Raw genomic sequence first — 18554 nt, 5'->3', positions numbered from 1 at the left:
TGTGTACATCAGTGTATGCAAGTTTTATGTAAATCTTGGGTCCTCTTTTATTTTTTATTTATTTAAGGATTTTTATGCCGCCATTCAGCCAAAAAAGGCTCTCACAGCGGCTTACAAAAGTATTTCTTGACAGTCCCTGCCCACAGGCTTACAATCTAAAAGACATGACACAAAAGGAAAGGGGATTGGGAGGGAGGAGGAGGAGGGGGAAAAGGAAAGCAAATTCAGGCACTACAATCTTAGTTGCAAAGTTCAGCAGTTACAGTTGACAGCAGGAGGGAGGGGGCTCTCAGCTGGAGCTGGACCCAGGCACGGTGGAGAGGTGCCTGGCTGCTGCTTCCTCCCTCACTGGTGGCCTCTGCAGAGACAGTTGGTAGCAGGAGGGAGGGGGCTCTCAGCTGGAGCTGGATCCAGGCACGGTGGAGAGATGCCTGGCTGTTGCTTCCTCCCTCACTGGTGGCCTCTGCAGTGACAGTTGGTAGCAGGAGGGAGGGGGCTCTCAGCTGGAGCTGGATCCAGGCACGGTGGAGAGGTGCCTGGCTGCTGCTTCCTCCCTCACTGGTGGCCTCTGCAGAGACAGTTGGTAGCAGGAGGGAGGGGGCTCTCAGCTGGAGCTGAACCCAGGCACGGTGGAGAGATGCCTGGCTGTTGCTTCCTCCCTCACTGGTGGCCTCTGCAGTGACAGTTGGTAGCAGGAGGGAGGGGGCTCTCAGCTGGAGCTGGACCCAGGCACGGTGGAGAGGTGCCTGGCTGCTGCTTCCTCCCTCACTGGTGGCCTCTGCAGAGACAGTTGGTAGCAGGAGGGAGGGGGCTCTCAGCTGGAGCTGGACCCAGGCACGGTGGAGAGGGGCCTGGCTGCTGCTTCCTCCCTCACTTTTTAGGTGATGCATTTTCTCTTTGGGGGCAATGCATCAGTGGACACCCCTTAGGCAGTCAACACCTTGCAGCCAGCACAGAGGATAGAATTCTCTGCCTCCAAGCAAACAGCAGTCATTCATACAGTCCTTTCTTACTGTGAAGGTAGAAGCAGCAGCTCAGGGTGGACTGGGAAGTTTGTTGGATTTCTGTCCTCTGAAGGTATTGAAGGGAGACACTGGAAGAGCTGGCAAGCAAGACGTGCACAAGGAACCGATCCTTTAGATGATTTTTCCAAAGATTCAGCAAATTAACGGAGGAGAAGTCTATCAGTAGCTCTTATCACCTTGAAGCAACAGCTACTGCACCTAACTCCTCCTTCTCTCCCGCTGGATAGTAAAAAGACCCAGAATGCAAAGAGGAAGGGAAAAGATGCTACCTGAGAGCAATGCCTCCATGTTATCGTACTGCATTGTTTTATGACAGTTTTATGGGGATCCTTGTGGATTCAGGTAGGATAGAAAACAAACACACATACACACAAATAAGTGGTGATAGGTAAATGGAACTTCCATTTACAGTGGCAGTGTACCTACGCTGGGCACAAACAACAGGGAACACCCAGCACGTTTTGTGCTCTCCTTGTGTGCTTCTAATCTAGGGCAGCCTTCCCTTCCTGTTGGACTACAAGTGCTAGGATCCCAATCCAGTGGCCATATTGGCTAAGCGTGATGGGAGTTGTGGTCCAAGATAACTGGAGAGCACCAGGTTGGGGAAGGCTGCTTTAGAAGCATTTAGCTAGCCTCTGTTGGAAACAGAATACTAGACATGATGGATCCTGGGCTTATCCCACAAGGCACTCCTAATGTCCTCATACCTTTATGAAAACCACATGCCACATGATAGCACTCTCCAAATACTTAAAAGGTTGTCACACAGAGGAGGGCCAGGATCTCTTCTCGATCCTCCCACAGTGCAGGACACGGAATAACGGGCTCAAGTTAAAGGAAGCCAGATTCCATCTGGACATCAGGAAAAACTTACAACAATGCAATCAGTTACCTGGGGAGGTTGTGGGCTCTCCCACACTAGAGGCCTTCAAGAGGCAGCTGGACAACCATCTGTCAGGGATGCTTTAGGTTGGATTCCTGCATTGAGCAGGGGGATGGACTCGATGGCCTTGTAGGGCCCTTCCAACTCTGCTATTCTATGATTCTATGATTCTATGATAATATAAGCCCCTTGTTCGCTGACTGTAAAGCAGGTATACCTATCTTCTTCTGTTGGACAGAATATATGGACCTCCCAGGTCCAAGACTGACATTTAAATGACAGCATCAAATTTGGTTTTGGAATCAGGGAGATGACGGTTATTCTAACAGCCTCAAAGCAGTTTTTCTGGTACAAGCCCCTTCCGTATTAATCAGGTTTGCACGTGTAGAACCTGTTGAGAAGCCAGATGCACTGTATGTAAGGGCAACAGAAAGAATATAAACGGAGCTGCATGCAAGATGGCTTCTCTGACAGAACAGCAGAACTAAACTCTGCTGAATGAACTGCATTAGTTTATCATACCAGGGCACTTAATTTATTTCATTAGACCCCACGGGCTGTTAAAGGCCCCAAAAGCCTTAACAGACCCAAGAAGACAAGCAGAGCAGACAATGCACTATTTAATAAAACTCAAATTAGGTCTCAGAAGAGCAATAGAGAGTATATTAAATATAGCCTCAACACCGTGCTGCTCTGCTCATCTGCATGTGTTGTAGAGGAATAGCTATCTAACACACACCATGTTTTAATATTGTTACACACAGATTCCACTGTAGCATCCACAGCATGACTGGGGAGGCGGCTGTAGATGAATGAAGAATAATAAGCAGGATAGGAATTGCACAGGCAAAAAGTGATATGGAATTTCCTCGCATTAGTGAGAATGAAAAGGCATAATATTTATATGCACATTTAACTGACTGAACCAAAAGCTTACATATGCATTACTGCAATTGTGCACGTTCATCCTGTTATCCTCGCTTCCCTTTGTTGCCTCCCCTTTGCCAACTTCAGATTGTAACCTTCTCAGCAACTCCAGATGTGTTTGACCAGGAATTCTGGGCACTGTAGTTTAACCCATCTGTAGGGCACCAGGTTGGGGAGGGTTTTTTTCTTCTTCTTCTGCAAAGTAGCACATTAACACAATGTGCTACTTATTAACACAAATAAAAAGACATTATCTGAAAATAAGTCCTACTAAATACAGTAGGGCATATGTCTGAGTACACATGAATAGAAAATATTGTCAAATATTTAATGTTAAGAGCACAAGTCCATGGCTTCAACATCAGCCAGCTTTTTCCTCCCCACCCCCTTTGTTTCGTTTGTCATCTAGGCTGAAGTGTTGGAGAATTCAAAACCTTGCACATTCTTTTTGTGACCGTTGAATTGGCCTAATAAAGCTATTGCCTAATATGGATTTCAGTGTAATTAAAGCAGTCATAGTTTATTTTCACTTATGGAAGGATGGTAAACCTGTTCTCACACTTTCAGGAAGAAGTACAGAAATGACTCACTTCAAAGCAACCTTGTTGGGACCTGTTTAACTGTTCTATGGTGTTTTCTCCAGCTTGAGGTTTTGATGCTTTTTCAGATAACTAATGCTGACTGCTACTCTCCAAATCTTTACAGCAGGGGTGGGCAACCTATGTTAACATTTGTATGAAGCTGTTGGGAGCAGCCGGAGATTTGGGGCAATGTGTCATAGATTTCTCTGAAACATCTTAGTCAGGACAGGCTGTGCACATTCTCAACCAATGCCAGGATGCAGTTATGGGCTGGATGAGGGCCAATAAGCTGAAACTGAATCCTGATAAGACAGAGACTCTATCAGTGAATGGTTTCCTGGTCCAACAATTGGGTTGTGTGCCTGTTCTGGATAGGGTTGCACTCCTACTGAAGAAACAAATCTGTAGTTTATTGGTGCTCTTACATACATTTTGGCACTGAAGGCCCAGGTGGCTCAGAGTGTCCATTACCAATTTTGGTTGGTGTGGCAACTATGCCTATTACACAGGAAGCTGCTTTACACTTAATCAGTCCACTGGTCTATCTAGCCAGTATCTAGCAGCAGCTTTCTATGGTTTCGAGCAGGATGGTTTCATGCCCTACTTGAAGATGGGGATTGAACCTGGGAACTTCTGCAAACAAAGCAGGTGCTCTACTACTGAGCTTCAGCCCCATCCTTAAAAAAAAAAAAAAGTTTCCAGAACCCAGTATTCCCTGGCATTCTCCCACCCAAGCACTATTTAGCCCAACCCTGCTTAGCTTCCAAAATCACAAGTGATCAGGATGGTATGACCATAGGTATCCCTGCTCCTGAGTAGGGATAGCCTAGTGATTGTGGTTCATGCGCTGGTAACCTCGCGATTAGATTACTGTAATGTACTTGCATCTGGTTTGAAAGCTGCAGCTAGTGCAGAATTGTCCTGTGTGGCATTCAGTTATATATGAATTACACCACTCTTAAACAAAACTTCATTACCAAGCCATGTTCAAAGTTTTGTGGTCAACATACAGACACCTAAATAAGTCAGGACCAGAACTAGCAATCTTCCCCTGTATACACCCATTCAACCTTTTAAGATCAACAGAAGAGGCCTTGCTGGCTGCTCCTCTGCCAGCAGTAATATCACAGAAGTGGGCGCTCTTAGTAATGGTGCCCAGCCTCCACCCTATTGTTCAGGATGCAGAAAATGCAGTGAGTCTTCTGTAAATGTAAGAACATAAGAGCCATGCCGGATCAGACCAAAGGTCTATCTAATCCTGTTCACAGAATGGCCAATCAGTTGCCCACAGGAACTCACATGTAGGACATGAGTGCAACAGCACCCTCCTGCCCATATTCCCCAGCCTCTTGTGTATAGGCTTACTGCCTCTGATACTGGAACTTATTTGTTTATGAAAACTTTCCCTTGGCTTCTAACTGATCACCTTTTATTCATTTATATTTTTTATTGATGTAACTGTTCGTTACTATATTAGTTATGTATTTTAACAGTGGTTTGTTTTTTTTAGGAATGTTGTATGTAAACCACTGAGAGATTTTATTATATTGTGTTACATAAATATTATGAATAAATCATAATAAACCTGCAGCCCTCTGAATGTTGTCAAACTGCAGCTCCCATCAGTCGCAGACAGCATGGCCAATGATCAGGGAGTTGCAGTCCAATATGTGATGAGCCACAAGTTCTCTAGCCTTAATTTACAAGAACTAACAGCCTGGCCTGAAGCATGTCCACTGAGTCCAGTGGAATTCACTCCCTAATAAATGTACATAGGATCCTATGTACAACTCTTCTCTGGGTTTACACACCATTCAACACAATAGGATTTACCTTTTGAGAAAACATGCTTATGACACTAAATGACTGCAATTTTACACACATGTTCTGGGGCAGGCAGGGAGAACCCACTGAATCAGTGGGACTCTCCTCCAAAAAATGTAAACATCTGTCCTACAGAGCTGTTAAGTGTTCAGATGGTTAAGTAAGAATGCAATCCTAGCAAAAATTACTAGGCTGGCGTACATCTAGCCTGTGTGGTTTTTTTGTTTGGTCTAGAAATCCAACATGTGCAAAATGTAGGACAATAGACAAAAGAATGGTTCGATTATCCCATGGCTACCACGTTAATCCATCAGTACTGAATTATGATTACAATCCTATGCATGCCTAGATAAGTCCCACTGAATTTGATGAGACTTACTTCCGAGTAATCATGCATTGGTTCAGGCTGTGAAGCGGCTCAAGATCCTGTCTGATTTTGACAAAACCATTGACTAACCTCAGTAGTTAACAGCACAATCCTAGACATATTTCCTCAGAAGTAATCCCACTGAGTTCAATGGGGGTAAATAGCTAGAGCCAGGGTGACCATATGAAAAGGAGGACAGGGCTCCTGTATCTTTAACAGTTGCATAGGAAAGGGAATTTCAGCAGGTGGTATTTGTATATATAGAGAACCTGGTGAAATTCCCTCTTGATCACAGCAATTAAAGCTGCAGGAGCTATACTAGAGTGACCAGATTTAAAAGAGGGCAGGGCACTTGCAGTTTTAACTGGTGTGATGAAGAGGAAATTTCACCAGGTTCTCCATATATACAAATGACACCTGCTGAAATTCCCCCTTTCAATACAACTGTTAAGCATACAGGAGCCCTGCCCTCCTTTTCATGTTATCACCCTAGCTAGAGCAGCCTTCTCCAACCTGGTGCTTCAGGTGTGTGGACTACAACTCCCAGAATTCCCAGCCAGCCATTTCCCATAATCCTCCAGGCTGGGGGTTTGTTGAAAATGTAGTCCAACACATCCGGAGGGGACCAGGCTGGGGAAGGCTGACATGCCAGCAAGGTTAATGGTAGCTTACAACCCCCATGTCCAAAAAGGGAAAAAAGATACTTAACAGAGCTTGACAACAAAGCAGCATCTATCTACGTTTGACCAATGGGAAAAAACCACACAGTCGGCAGTTCAGAGCTGTAGGAGCAACGGCGGCGCTTGGGAGGTGGAAGAGCCTGCTGCTCCGCTGGTTTCCGCCCCTCCCTCCGCGGCAGAAGAGCACTCCCAAACTCCGCCCCCTGCGTTACAATAGAGCCGGACGGATCAGCGTCCCCCCTTTTCCTCTCGAGGCGCAGCGAGGTGTCGAGCCCACGGATGAGACGCATGCGCGGCGCGAGCCGGCAGTGGAGGGGCTGCTGCTTCTGCGGCGCTCGGGCAGGTAGCAGCAGCCGCAGCAGCCCTTGCGGCCGCTCTGCGCGGAGAGGGCGCAGCGCGGAAGGGGAGTGCTGCGTCTGCGGCGGCTGGCGAGGCCGACCGGGCGGCTCGCCTCAGCAGCTGGCGGAGAGATACGCAGACCTGGCCGCCAGCCACGCCGAAGCGCTGCGGCTCGTGGAAGAGCGCGAGCGGCAGAGCCGACGCCTGCGGGACGAGAACGCGCGGCTGAAGCTGGAGAACCGGCGCTTGCGCAGAGAGAACCGGAACCTCTTCTGCCAGGGCCTGAAGCTTCCGCAGCAGCTCCAAGACCCGGAAGCGAAGGCCGAGGGGGTGGCTGCCTCCCAAGAAGAGCAGGAAGGGCAGAGTGGGGGCAAAAGGGCCCGAGTCAGTCAAGGTGGGAGAGGAGGCGAGGAGCGCCAGGAGCAGGAGAAGGCGCCTGATATAGCCTGAAATCTGCTGAGATTTCGAAATTAGCCTGAGCTGGATTTCGAAATTAGCCCATGGGACCCACGGAGATGGTGTTTCAGGCTGGCATCACACATTGACGTTCAGAGGCTTCTGAATTTCATGAACCAGGCAACCTTACTTCGTGTTTTTAAATGTTGCTCGCGCCCACTTTGGCCATTTCAAGCTCATCCTCGCAGACAGAAGCAAGCAAGCAGCCAAGGTTCTGAATCTCCACTTTCCTGGTTCTGCGAAACATCTGTTGGCCTGTTCCTTTCCAGGCTGGAGATGCATCTCTACCACCTGCTTAGTTGCCAACGCATCTCACGGAGGCCTTTAATCATACAAGGAGGGTGTGGTCAGTAACACATCTGCGATCAACAGCCTAATGAAACATGGGTGCTTTGAGAAGAAGCTCCCATGTCAGACTTTGCTTGACAACACTCTTTACGAAGCTAGAATTCCTCTGGAGTCCTTTAGAATAACAAGAACAAACCGACCAGAATGGATCTTGTATGTAAGAGCTGGTGGCTACTTCTTGAATTGTTGGCCTTACACCTATTGCCTCCAGTTAAATCTTTCCAAGGCTCATGCAAAATAAATTTATAATTTGCTGGATTTTCTCCATTGGTCATTTATAGATGCAGATGTTCTGTATTAATTACCAACTCAAATTCTGGGAGTGTGTACTAGCTTCTTGGACCTGAGGGTTATAGGATATCCATAACTGCAGAATATGTACTTGACCAGTCATGCTAGTCAATGGTCATGTCAAAAAGGAACAGGATCTTGCGCCTTAAGCCACTTAGAAGACAACCTGAACCAATGTCTGAAGTATGTCCCACTAAGTTTAGTGGGACTACCTTAAGTGTGCAAAGGATTGTAGCCATGCTTCAGAACTTATGGGTTTAACACAATAATCAGGATAATTTCTGCAAGTTTTGCATTTACTGGAACTGTAAATTTAACAAAAGCAACCCTATATTGACTAGAATGTGCATTTGATTTAAAAGGGGGGGAATCTTTCCCACTAAAGTGCATTAGCAAAGTCTGGAAGTAACACATTTCAGATGGAAAGGCACTCTTCGTTGTTAGCCCTTTATTGTTCGTTTAGAGTCCCAGGGCTCATCTACACCAAGCAGGATATTCCACTATGAAAGCGGTATATGAAAGGCAGGAGCCACACTACTGCTTTATAGCAGTATTGAAGTGGACTGCCAACTGTTGGAGCCCATGACATATACCGCTTTTATAGTGTTATATTCTGCTTGGTGTGGATGTGTCATGGGCCCCAGCAGTTGTCACTGCACTTCAGTACCACTATAAAGCAGTAGTGTGGCTCCTGCCTTTTATATACCGCTTTCATAGTGGAATATCCTGCTTGGTGTATAGTGCCTGCTTGCTCACATTCCTATGTGGGTGGTGCTCCCAAGGATCAGCCATCACTTTCTCTTACTTGGTCTCTCTGTAAGGCAAATTGTGGCCCTCCAGATTTTTTCGCTATAACTCCCATCATCCCTAACCACTGACTGTGCTGGCTAAGGCTGATGAGAGTTGAAGCTTTAGGAGAGACATTTCAACTTTTCAGAATAGGGGGGAAAACAAATAATTAGCAGTTGAAGGTCAAAACATTTGGAGGGCCACAAGTTGAAAGAACTGCTGCTTCTCCCTCCTACATAAGCTCCAGGTAGAATCATAGAATAGCATCAAGTCCAACCCCCTGTTCAATGCAGGAATCCACCCTAAAGCATCCCTGACAGATGGTTGTCCAGCTGCCTCTTGAATGCCTCTAATGTGGGAGAGCCCACAACCTCCCTAGGTAACTGATTCCATTGTCGCACTGCTCTGACAGTCATGAAGTTTTTCCTGATGTCTAGCCAGAATCTGGCTTCCTTTAACTTGAGCCCATTATTCTGTGTCCTGCACTCTGGGAGGATCGAGAAGAGATCCTGGCATTGGGGCTTGCCTCCAGAAGCACTATATCACAGACACACATGGTAAGGGTCACATGTAGACCTGGTACGAAGGGGCTGACAACCTTTTAAGTATTTGAAGAGTGCTATCATGTCTCCCCTCAATCTTCTCTTCTCCAGGCTAAACATGTCCAGTTCTTTCAGTCTCTCTTCATTGGGCTTTGTTTCCAGACGCCTGATCATCCTGGTTGCCCTCCTCTGAACATGCTCCTGCTTATCTGCGTCCTTGTCTGTGGAGCCCAGAACTGGAAGCAATACTCTAGTGGGGTCCTTTCTCACTGTATTGCAACCTGTCTTCCCCACCTCTTGCAAGCTCAAGCCACCTTAGCACCTCTACTGATCATACTGCACCGATCATGTAATCACTATCAGGGTTTTTAAGGCCTAGTGCAGCGCCATCCAATACATACTTACCTGGGAGCAAGCCCAACTCAACACAGTGAACAAAGCAGCATCTGCAGAATTTTCTTTCTACATAGACATAAGCACCAATTGGTACTTCCACCTAGCAAAGCTCTGCCCCTTTTTGTCGTTTGGGGGAGATGTTTTGTATATCTAAAGGCTTCACGTGCACAGATGCACAATGGTGCTCTTAGGTTTGGGGCTCCCAAAGCTGGATCTCTAGAAGTTAAATCGCTGAGTAGAGGGACGGATGCATCTTGACTCGAGGGCAACTGCATGCCAATGCGCACACATTGATAACAAAACACATTGCTTCCCTTCCATCTCCTCTCTGCTTCCCAACCGACACAGTAAATGCTGTTCAAGTTGGAGTTATCCTAAAACAGTACAAGCAGCCTTTTGTGAAATTATTCTATCAAACCTTAATTTCCACATTTTTTTAAATTTTCCATTTATTGCAAAAAGAATATAATACAACAATGAAGGGTGATTCTACCAGGTCTGTTTCTGCAGACGTCCTCCTTCTTCCACCTCTGGAACAGGTGGTTCCATGGAGATTTTTTTTTTTATGGAAATAAATGATGCTCTTTTTTTGGTGCGCATTGGTGAAATGCATGCGTTTTTCTTTCACACTTTTCAAACGTGTGCCTTTCAGCAGATGGATGTTTTCTGTTCCTCAGGTCACATTGCAAGTCTCAAAATTCCAAACATAAAATGCATCCAGTCAATGCTGGGTGATGCGGATTGGAAAAATCTGGCGGTGGGGGAGAGGGGCAAATCCCACAGTTTGAATTCCTCACAGGTCCCTAAATAACAAAAGAAAAACACATTCAAAGGCAAGTCAACAGTACCTTTATGGTATGTTAAACAGTTGCTTCTGAAGCCAGGTTATAGCAGACTAAATTGAATGCAACATTCAGTAAGTACAAAAGAGCTTTCAGCAATGTTTACTAGTTTATTTATTATACTCGGGTACATGGCTCTTCCCCCCTTTTTTCCTCACAACAACCATCTAAGGTAGGTTAGGCTGCGTTATAGTAATGAACCCAAGGTCACCTTGTGAGATTGGATCATCCTGCTCATCTAAGTTGTGCTGAGAGGTGGGAATGAAATCGTGGTCTGTGTTGTGGGAACAGGGGTCCCTCTCTACTGTGAAACTTTGAAAGGTATATATAACTATTGGCTGTTCTCCATCCTCCTTTGCATCCAGGCATGTTAATCTTCCTTATCAATTGTCACTTATAGCACAAAGAATTCCAACTAGTTGAACCAGAGGGAGAAATGGGGCCTGTTTTGTTGGCTCCCATTTCGCTCCTGAACTGTTTCCATTCAAATGGGTTATTACAAGGAACTGTAAGAATTGGTGCCTGAGTGCTCCTCTTCCCTCCTTCTGTCCCTTTCTCTTTTTGTGATGTGTCTTTAGATGGTAATTTAATGTTATTTGTACTCTTTTATTTAGTTGTTTTATCCTGCAGTCCTACACACCAGGGGTGTCAAACTGCCTTCAGCCTGAGGGCAAATTCAATTATGGAGAAGGTCTGGGGCTGCCTTCCAGTGGTGGAGGGGTTGAAGGCAAAAGAGGATGAAGCAAAACGCAACTGGGGCAGGACCAAATACCAAAATTGCCAGCATATTTTAGCTTAAAGCTTGTACTGTCAGTCAGTAACAAAGCTTTAGGAGAGACATTTCAACTTTTTAGAATAGGGGGGAAAACAAATAATTAGCAGTCAAGAGAACGAAGGCATGGCAATCTGGGGAACCAGGGAGGGCTGGATTGGGACCCCAGGTGAACCAGATCTGGAAAGTAGGCCTGAGATTTGACACCTGAGCAATGCATGTCTACTCAAAAGTAACCCCTACTAAGTTCAGTGGCACTGACTCCCAGGTAATTATCTGTAGGACTGCAGCCAAAATAACCACACTGGGCACCCCAGTAGAGTTGAAGAACAGGGTAAATATTCAAAATGGAAGTGAGAGGCCTTTTCAGTCACACGTATGAAAATGTCCTGTTCTTTAGCTGTCCCTCACTTGCTTCTTAAAACCTGTTTTGAGTGGAACAGATTAAACAGTTTATTCTTGTAGATGGATATTGTGCTTCATAAGAAAGTATTAATCACTTCTCCCTTCGAAACAAGGATAAACATCACTGCCATTCGGATAGTAGGCCAGGCCTGTGACAACATGATGGATATGGTCCTGGTAGCCTTGCACTGTTGACCCTTTTAATTGGGCTTCTTAAATGTTTTATGCAATCAGGAGGAAATTCAATCAGCATCGGGAACTGCTGATTCCTATGAAAAGAGTGATAGTTTGATAAAGCTTATAATGTCACCTACAGTATCATTGCACATTAGCCAGAGTGTAAGAATCGCAGCGTATCTGTTCTTTGTGGTGCTGCATACTGAGTAGTGCAACAGTGAATAATGAGGGCCAGATTATACAAAATACGTTCTGCCCATAGGTGTAAATGATAAACTACTCCATTAAAATCGTAATGCTGTGCCTTGCATCTGTAAAATAATTGGGTACTAAAACCATAGAGGTAACATTGCATTGTTGGGATGGGGGAAAGGGTTTTAGAATTGGCTTGCTAATCTCCTTTGTGACCTAATTTGGGTACGCAACGTGGTCCTAAGGATATAAAAGTTTTTGGGGGGTAGGAAGTGGGGAAAGTACTAGAAAAATTTGGAGGGGAAAAAATCCCTCCCCCAATTTTCCAAAAATCCCCATTTGTTGTTGCTGTTGTTTTCCAAGACCTTCACATACCTACCAGTTTCCTCCAGCTCCCATAAGCCCTAGACAGCATGGCCAATGCTCAGGGATGCAGTCCGAACATCTGGAGGGCACCAGGTTGTTTACCCCTTGACAATCCAAAGATTGTATGCATCAGGAAATAAATGCTTAGGATAGATCGTAGTAACCATGATGCTAGTGCTGCATCAGAAACCTTGACATTACTTGGACCAAACTCCCTGTCCTATTACCATCAGATATTAACTAAAATTCTAAATGCAAGCAGGGTCTAGCTCAGCAGAATCATCTGTTGGGATTTGGAGGGATGTTAAAAAAATTTGGTAGGATTAGATAAACACTTCCTTTAGGGGACTCTGAAGATCATTAAACTTGAGTTCTTCAGAGGGATTCACTGAAGCAGATCTTTAGAACTGGAGTCTCAGAACCCATGTTCCAACTGCTGTCTCTTCAGTGAAAGAAGCACATGAAAATGTAGAATATTGGCAACTGCGGGGTAATTTCTCTGGCAGTTTTTGGAACTGCATGATGCTGTGGGCTGGTTAATAGATTCCAGGTAGTTCACTAGCATAATTTGATGGCAGCTGAACACATGAGAAGCACTGTGTTTCAGATGGCGTTGGATGATGTGACAGCGCTTTCTATGGTATCAGGCTTTTGATGCATTCACACATAAATATCATTACTTGATACTGCACTCAGATGGGCATTGATGTGGCTGAGCCAGACCTATATGATATGAAGGGCTACTAATTTTGGAAGTACCATTGAGGTTTCACCAACTATAAAGGTAGGAAGTCCTTTTTCCGAGAGGGAAACCTTTTTCCGAGAGCTGGAGTGTTGTAGTGGTTAGAGTACAGGACTAAGATCAGGGAGATTTGGGTTCAAATCCTTAGTCAGCTATGATTCTTTCTGGATGCTTTCCAACCTCAAGTACCTCACAGGGTTGTTGTGAGGGTAAAATGAAAGCAGAGAAGGACCGTGAACTCTTTGAAGGAAGAGGTGGAGGTAAATGTAAGAAATAAAATAGATCCCTGCTATTATTTTCCCTTATGTTCAAGCGCGTGATGCTCAGAGGTAATGTGAGGACTGAGTCCAGTTATGCTCATATTTATATAAAACATTCATTTCCTGTTTTTCCACCAAAGGTTGGTCCCAAAGCACCTTGCAATACTATTTAAAAATAATATCACCAGCTCTATCGGAAGACATTTAAAACAAGATAGAATGAAGCAGCAGTGCATATTAAAGCAGAAAAACACCTAGATTAAATGCTGTCAAAAGCCTGCGGTAATGAAAACTTTTTCAGCCACTGCTTGAAAACATTGACAGAATCTCAGAACCTGACTACCACTACTAAGAAGGCCCTGCCCTTCCGTCTCACCTCAGAAGGAGGGGATACCCACAGCAGAGCCCCCATTGAAGAGCTTTGTTAAAATCCCCCAGTGGGCATGTTCACATGGAAATAGGCAGTAAATCAGTTGCCCAAATCCCAGCCCATTTATTTTAAAAAACAAAAAACAGGACAGTTTTTCACAGGAAGCGCATAAACAGGACTTTTAATGAATGTAGTGATAAGTGAACAAAGAGTAGTCCCTATGTTCTCCTATATCCATTTTGATTTGTATGATACTCTTAACTGAACAGAAATGTGTGAAAATAAAAGCAAGGTTTTCATTCCACCTTCTTTGTAGTGTAGAGGAAAATGTACTCCTACTTTACTTGGTATATTTTTCAGCATCTTGAATTCAAAGTGGATGAAGAGGACTGGAGCTGAGGTTTGTCCTGAATAACCTCTATGTATCTCCATTGTTTGTGAGAACACTGCCAGGGGTTTCCATTGACTTTGAACTACTACTACTTCTTTTCTTTTCTTTTTTGAAAGATTTTTTTTAATCCGCAATTTTATATGGCTGCACATCAAAAGATGTTATAATTTACATCCTGAGCTATTGTTGCAGCTGCTGCTCCTAAGGCTTCCTTCCAAAGCCCAATGCAAAGCTGTTTGATTACCAGAAAACAGAGTTACGAGCTGCTATCAAGGGCCCTTATTGATACTTGACAGCATGAATTCTCCTTTATTGAAATAATTACTAACGAGTTAAGAATAGGTAATATCACTTGTGTTTTATTTATGCCTCTGAGATGCACCACAATATTAAAAGCCATCAAGCACTGGCATTGCTATTTGACGACATCGCTTCATCTCAAACATGTGTTGCTATAGAATTGAGAGATAAATAAAGGAATTATGAACCAAAGTGTTAATTAGGATTCATACTACAGTGAGGAAATGACACCCTGCCTTAAAATACACATGGAAGATAGAAGCAATGCAATTACAGAGTGCAAATAACATTCAGCTATGCATATTATATAAGGTATATTAAATTCCACACCATTGGCGGGCCTTCTAGTATTCTGTAATGAAACCTATTGAAACATTTGACTTGAAACTACGGTCAGGTAAGCCGAACCTTCACACCTAAACAGCATGTCAATTCTTTTTAATGTTAATTTGCCACATAGAAATTGAATACATGGGGGAGCAATCCTGTGGCTCCCTACACAGAATCGGGGGAGGGGGGATAGGGTAATTTGGATTCCTGGATCCAATGCCAGCGACAGCGTTCCAACCTAGGAGCCAGGAGTCCAGGCTCCCTCCTCCTCCCCCACCCATTTGTAGCTGGGTGGGGAGGGGATGTGCTTGGAGAGAAGGGAAAGGGGGCAAATGCGAGCTTGAAGAAGAGGAAGAGGGGGCAGCTCTGTGGGTAGGGAGGGGAGGAGACTGTGGTGGCCAGTTTACAAAGAGTCCTCTGATTGCCCCAGCCTCCTTCCCTCTCTCTCCGCAGAGCCCCACCTAGAGGAACGAAATGGCCTATCTAGTGAAAATCCAGGGTGAGAGGACCTTTGGAGGGGTCAATTGCCTCTGTGTGCGTTCTGCCCTGCATAGGATGCTAGTTAGCCTCTGAGTTTGGAGGCTGATGGACATCCTCGTAGGATTGTGTCCTAACTCTATACACACACAACTGCCATTACAGGAAGGCACAATTGGCTACCTGCCATCAGTGCAACTTGCTTGTTCATCTGCCTCTTGTTCTAGTCCAAACAACAGGTGGTGAAAAGGAGGAGCAGTAGATGCCACTGCCTGCTTACTCACTGCCTCTCTGCCTGTCAAGGAAGCAAGTGGTAGCAATGAGGAGAAAGAGAAGAAAGACAACGAGGAGCAATAGCAGTTGGTGACAATGATGCTTGGAAGGGAGACTCACTGAGGATGTCGACCCACTGAGAATGTCTTGCCCAGAGGTCTTCCAAAACCTCCAAGTAACTTCCTTAACACAGATCTTTGAGCTCTTATGACAATTGATTGCAGGTAAAATCAACTGCATGCCTAAACCCATCTATTTTGAATGTAATGTTCTAGCCAGGCCAAGATAAAAAGTTGGCCAAAATGGCAGAGGTGACAGGCAGCAAATCAAAAGAGCAGATAGTCAAGAAAGTCAGTAAGTGTTGGGTAGCAAGACTATGGAGTGGCTGGCTAGCTGATCCACCACAGTCAGTGGAAAGCTCTACAGCTAAAGTGGCCATGTGTCCTACTTTACAGAAGACAATCCTTCATTTGAAAGGATGCCAAGTGGACAGCACTGTATTTCAAGGCATGTTCTGTTTGAAGGACTGTCCAGTCCAAGTTTGTTTTAAAGGTAAAGACCTGTAAGGAACTTTAAATTTGCCTGTAGGAGATTGTATATCAAAGACACAGTCTTCTGCACTATTTTGGTATGGATTGTATTTCTACTTAAATGGGAGTAATTATTTCTAGATTTTCATCTATACTTATAGATGTGCAGATCTATGTCCTCTTTTGTCCCCTTCTTTTGGTGCTGCATCTCCTCTTTTGGAGTGATGCTTAAATGGTCACCCTCTTTAGCACCTGGAAAATCTCCACGTGGCAGCTGTGTAGGAGGCAGCACGTCACTTCCAGAGTTTAGGCCTGCAGTCCCATCATCCCTCATTATAGGGTGGCCAGGTGTCCTCTTTTACAGAGGAGAGTCCTTAAAAGGCTGCCAGAGGACTATCCAATTCCAGTTTAAAGATAAAGTACCATCAGAACTGTTGCCCATCAACTGTTAGGACCTGGCAGCAGACTGGGCAAGCAGGCAGGTCACCTGGTTATCATCTTCCATGTATGGTGAGATGTTCTGTGTTTCTATTTAAAATATAATAATTAGTTCTAGATTTGCATCAATACATATGAATTGGCATATACAAAATTTACGTATCCTCTTTTTTGGTGATGCATTTCCTCTTTTTTTTGGTGATTCATAAATCATTTATGGCCACCCTGTGATTGAGTATGCTGGCTAGGACTGTTGGGAGTTGTATGCCATAACTTCCCTTGCCTGCTCCCTCCTCCTCACGAGTTTGTAGTCTTCCCAAATCCCATGGGCCATCAATGAAAAAGGATGGGGGAAGGGTCAGACCTCCTTCTTCCCTCATGCTCTGCTACTGCCACCAAATGCTGGCCAGGCTAATAAAGAGAAGGGGGAAACTGTTTCAAATACAAGGGGAGGTCATGGGAAGGGAGCATTTTCTAAGTTTGGAATTGTCTTGGGAAATTATCCAAGTTCTTTCCATTCTAATTTTTTAATGAACTCTTATAATTTCTGAGTCAATCTGAGATGGGCCAGGGAGAGCTCGCACATAATTTGTTTGAATAGGCCAATGATGGAAGGGTATGCCATGTTGTCTGGATGATCTCAAATGCTCCTAATGTTCACTTTGAAACCACATTGCCGAAGCTTTTTACCAAGTCAGTTCAGTGAGTTTTCAGCTCCTGCCAAATGTATTCTCATTTATTGGGTTCTTTTTATTGTTGCTTCTTTGAATTGCATGATGCTGGTTATTTTAATCTTGTTTGTATACTACCTTGAATCACTATTTTTTAATAAATAAACCTGGTTCATGTTAAGGGTTATTCAAATTGTCCATGGTCTGTGTTAAGACTTATTCAAATTATGTCCCAGCTTTCCAGAGATGCAGTTCAAAGCCAGAACGTAACTTTGGAGAGTGCACATTAAATCGAAATGCCTTAACAACCCAGATACAATCTGTTATGTTTCTAAGTTACATATTTCTACGTTAAGTTGTTGGCTACATCGAGTTTTGACTTCTGCTTTTAATGCTGGTTGTATTTATTATTCTATTATTGTATTTTTCTCTTTCTTTTGTAAGTGGCTTTGAGTAGTCATCCACATGAAAGAGCAGGGGAGAAATGATGATGATGATGATATATTCTCTGTCTTTTCTTATTCTGTTTCTGTAGTGGTCCCATTTTTTTCTCCAATCTGGACAATATTAATATTTCATCTGGTTGATTTTTTCTCCAATAATGAATTTCCAAATGACATTTTATTTGTGGTCAATAATGACTTTGAAAATGATTTTGGCCGAGTTTAGATCTTTCTTGTCAATGTCAAACACATTGTATTTGTGTTTATTGTAATCTGTTGTAAACTACCAAATAATGGGAACATTTTTTCTTTGATTTTTTGCATAAATTCATCAGTTAAACATCTGGCCAAGGAAGGAATAAAACTTCTTAAACAGCTCAGACACCATAGTCATTAATGGATGTTGTTCTTAACTCAGTTATGATGTCACCTCAGGCATATATACCTAATGTTTCTATGCCTCTTCTCCTTCTGAGGAGTAATCATGAACATTAATAGCCAATCATTATATTCTTTTGGCAGGGGGCAGAGGAAATCAGTTAATTGGTGATGTTTTTACATATATTCAATCTTAAAGCTAGAGAAATAATTTGTGAAATAAATATTTCATTTGAATAAAGAATCTCATTTTCCTGTTAATAAAGATTATAATTGTTTTATATGCCATACATGTAGGGTTGAATCTAAACTAATTGAAATTGATGGGACTTAGGTACATCTGTAGTCATAAGGGCTCAGAAGATCCATCCACATTAACCATGTGTTAACTTCCAAGAAGCTGGTAGGTAATTTAGGAGGAGATGCACATTATTCCATATTATAGATTGCTTCAGTACAAAGTTCATCCTTATTATACCCTCCTCCCAAAAGGGGGAAACTACTGGGCATTGCCAAAACATATGAGTTAAAGAAGCATTAGATGCATTACATCTCCAACAATTATGCAAGTTAGACAAACCCTTATTGAAAAGTCATTGTAGAGTCCAATAGATCTGATACTTATCCAATAGATACTTATGCCACATATAAGTAAAGGAATCCCATGCATAACATAAAGAATTCAAGGTATAAGATTCATCTTAAGTGTGTTGATTTTCCTCCACAAACTCAACTTTAACGGTGCCCAT

At 43.8% G+C, this 18554-nt stretch overlaps 1 protein-coding gene across 1 annotated transcript; it reads left to right on the top strand.

The window, feature by feature from the left end:
• Positions 1-6254: 6254 nt before the first annotated feature.
• On the top strand, positions 6255-7688 carry TUSC1 (tumor suppressor candidate 1). The gene has a single exon (XM_063128541.1). It carries the CDS (start codon positions 6567-6569, stop codon positions 7074-7076), a length of 510 nt encoding a protein of 169 aa, XP_062984611.1. The 5' UTR covers positions 6255-6566; the 3' UTR covers positions 7077-7688.
• Positions 7689-18554: the final 10866 nt, after the last annotated feature.

This window comes from Elgaria multicarinata, chromosome 6 (genome assembly GCF_023053635.1).
Source record: "Elgaria multicarinata webbii isolate HBS135686 ecotype San Diego chromosome 6, rElgMul1.1.pri, whole genome shotgun sequence".
NCBI classification, from domain to species: domain Eukaryota; kingdom Metazoa; phylum Chordata; class Lepidosauria; order Squamata; family Anguidae; genus Elgaria; species Elgaria multicarinata.
This window is presented reverse-complemented; position numbering and strand designations above follow the sequence as displayed.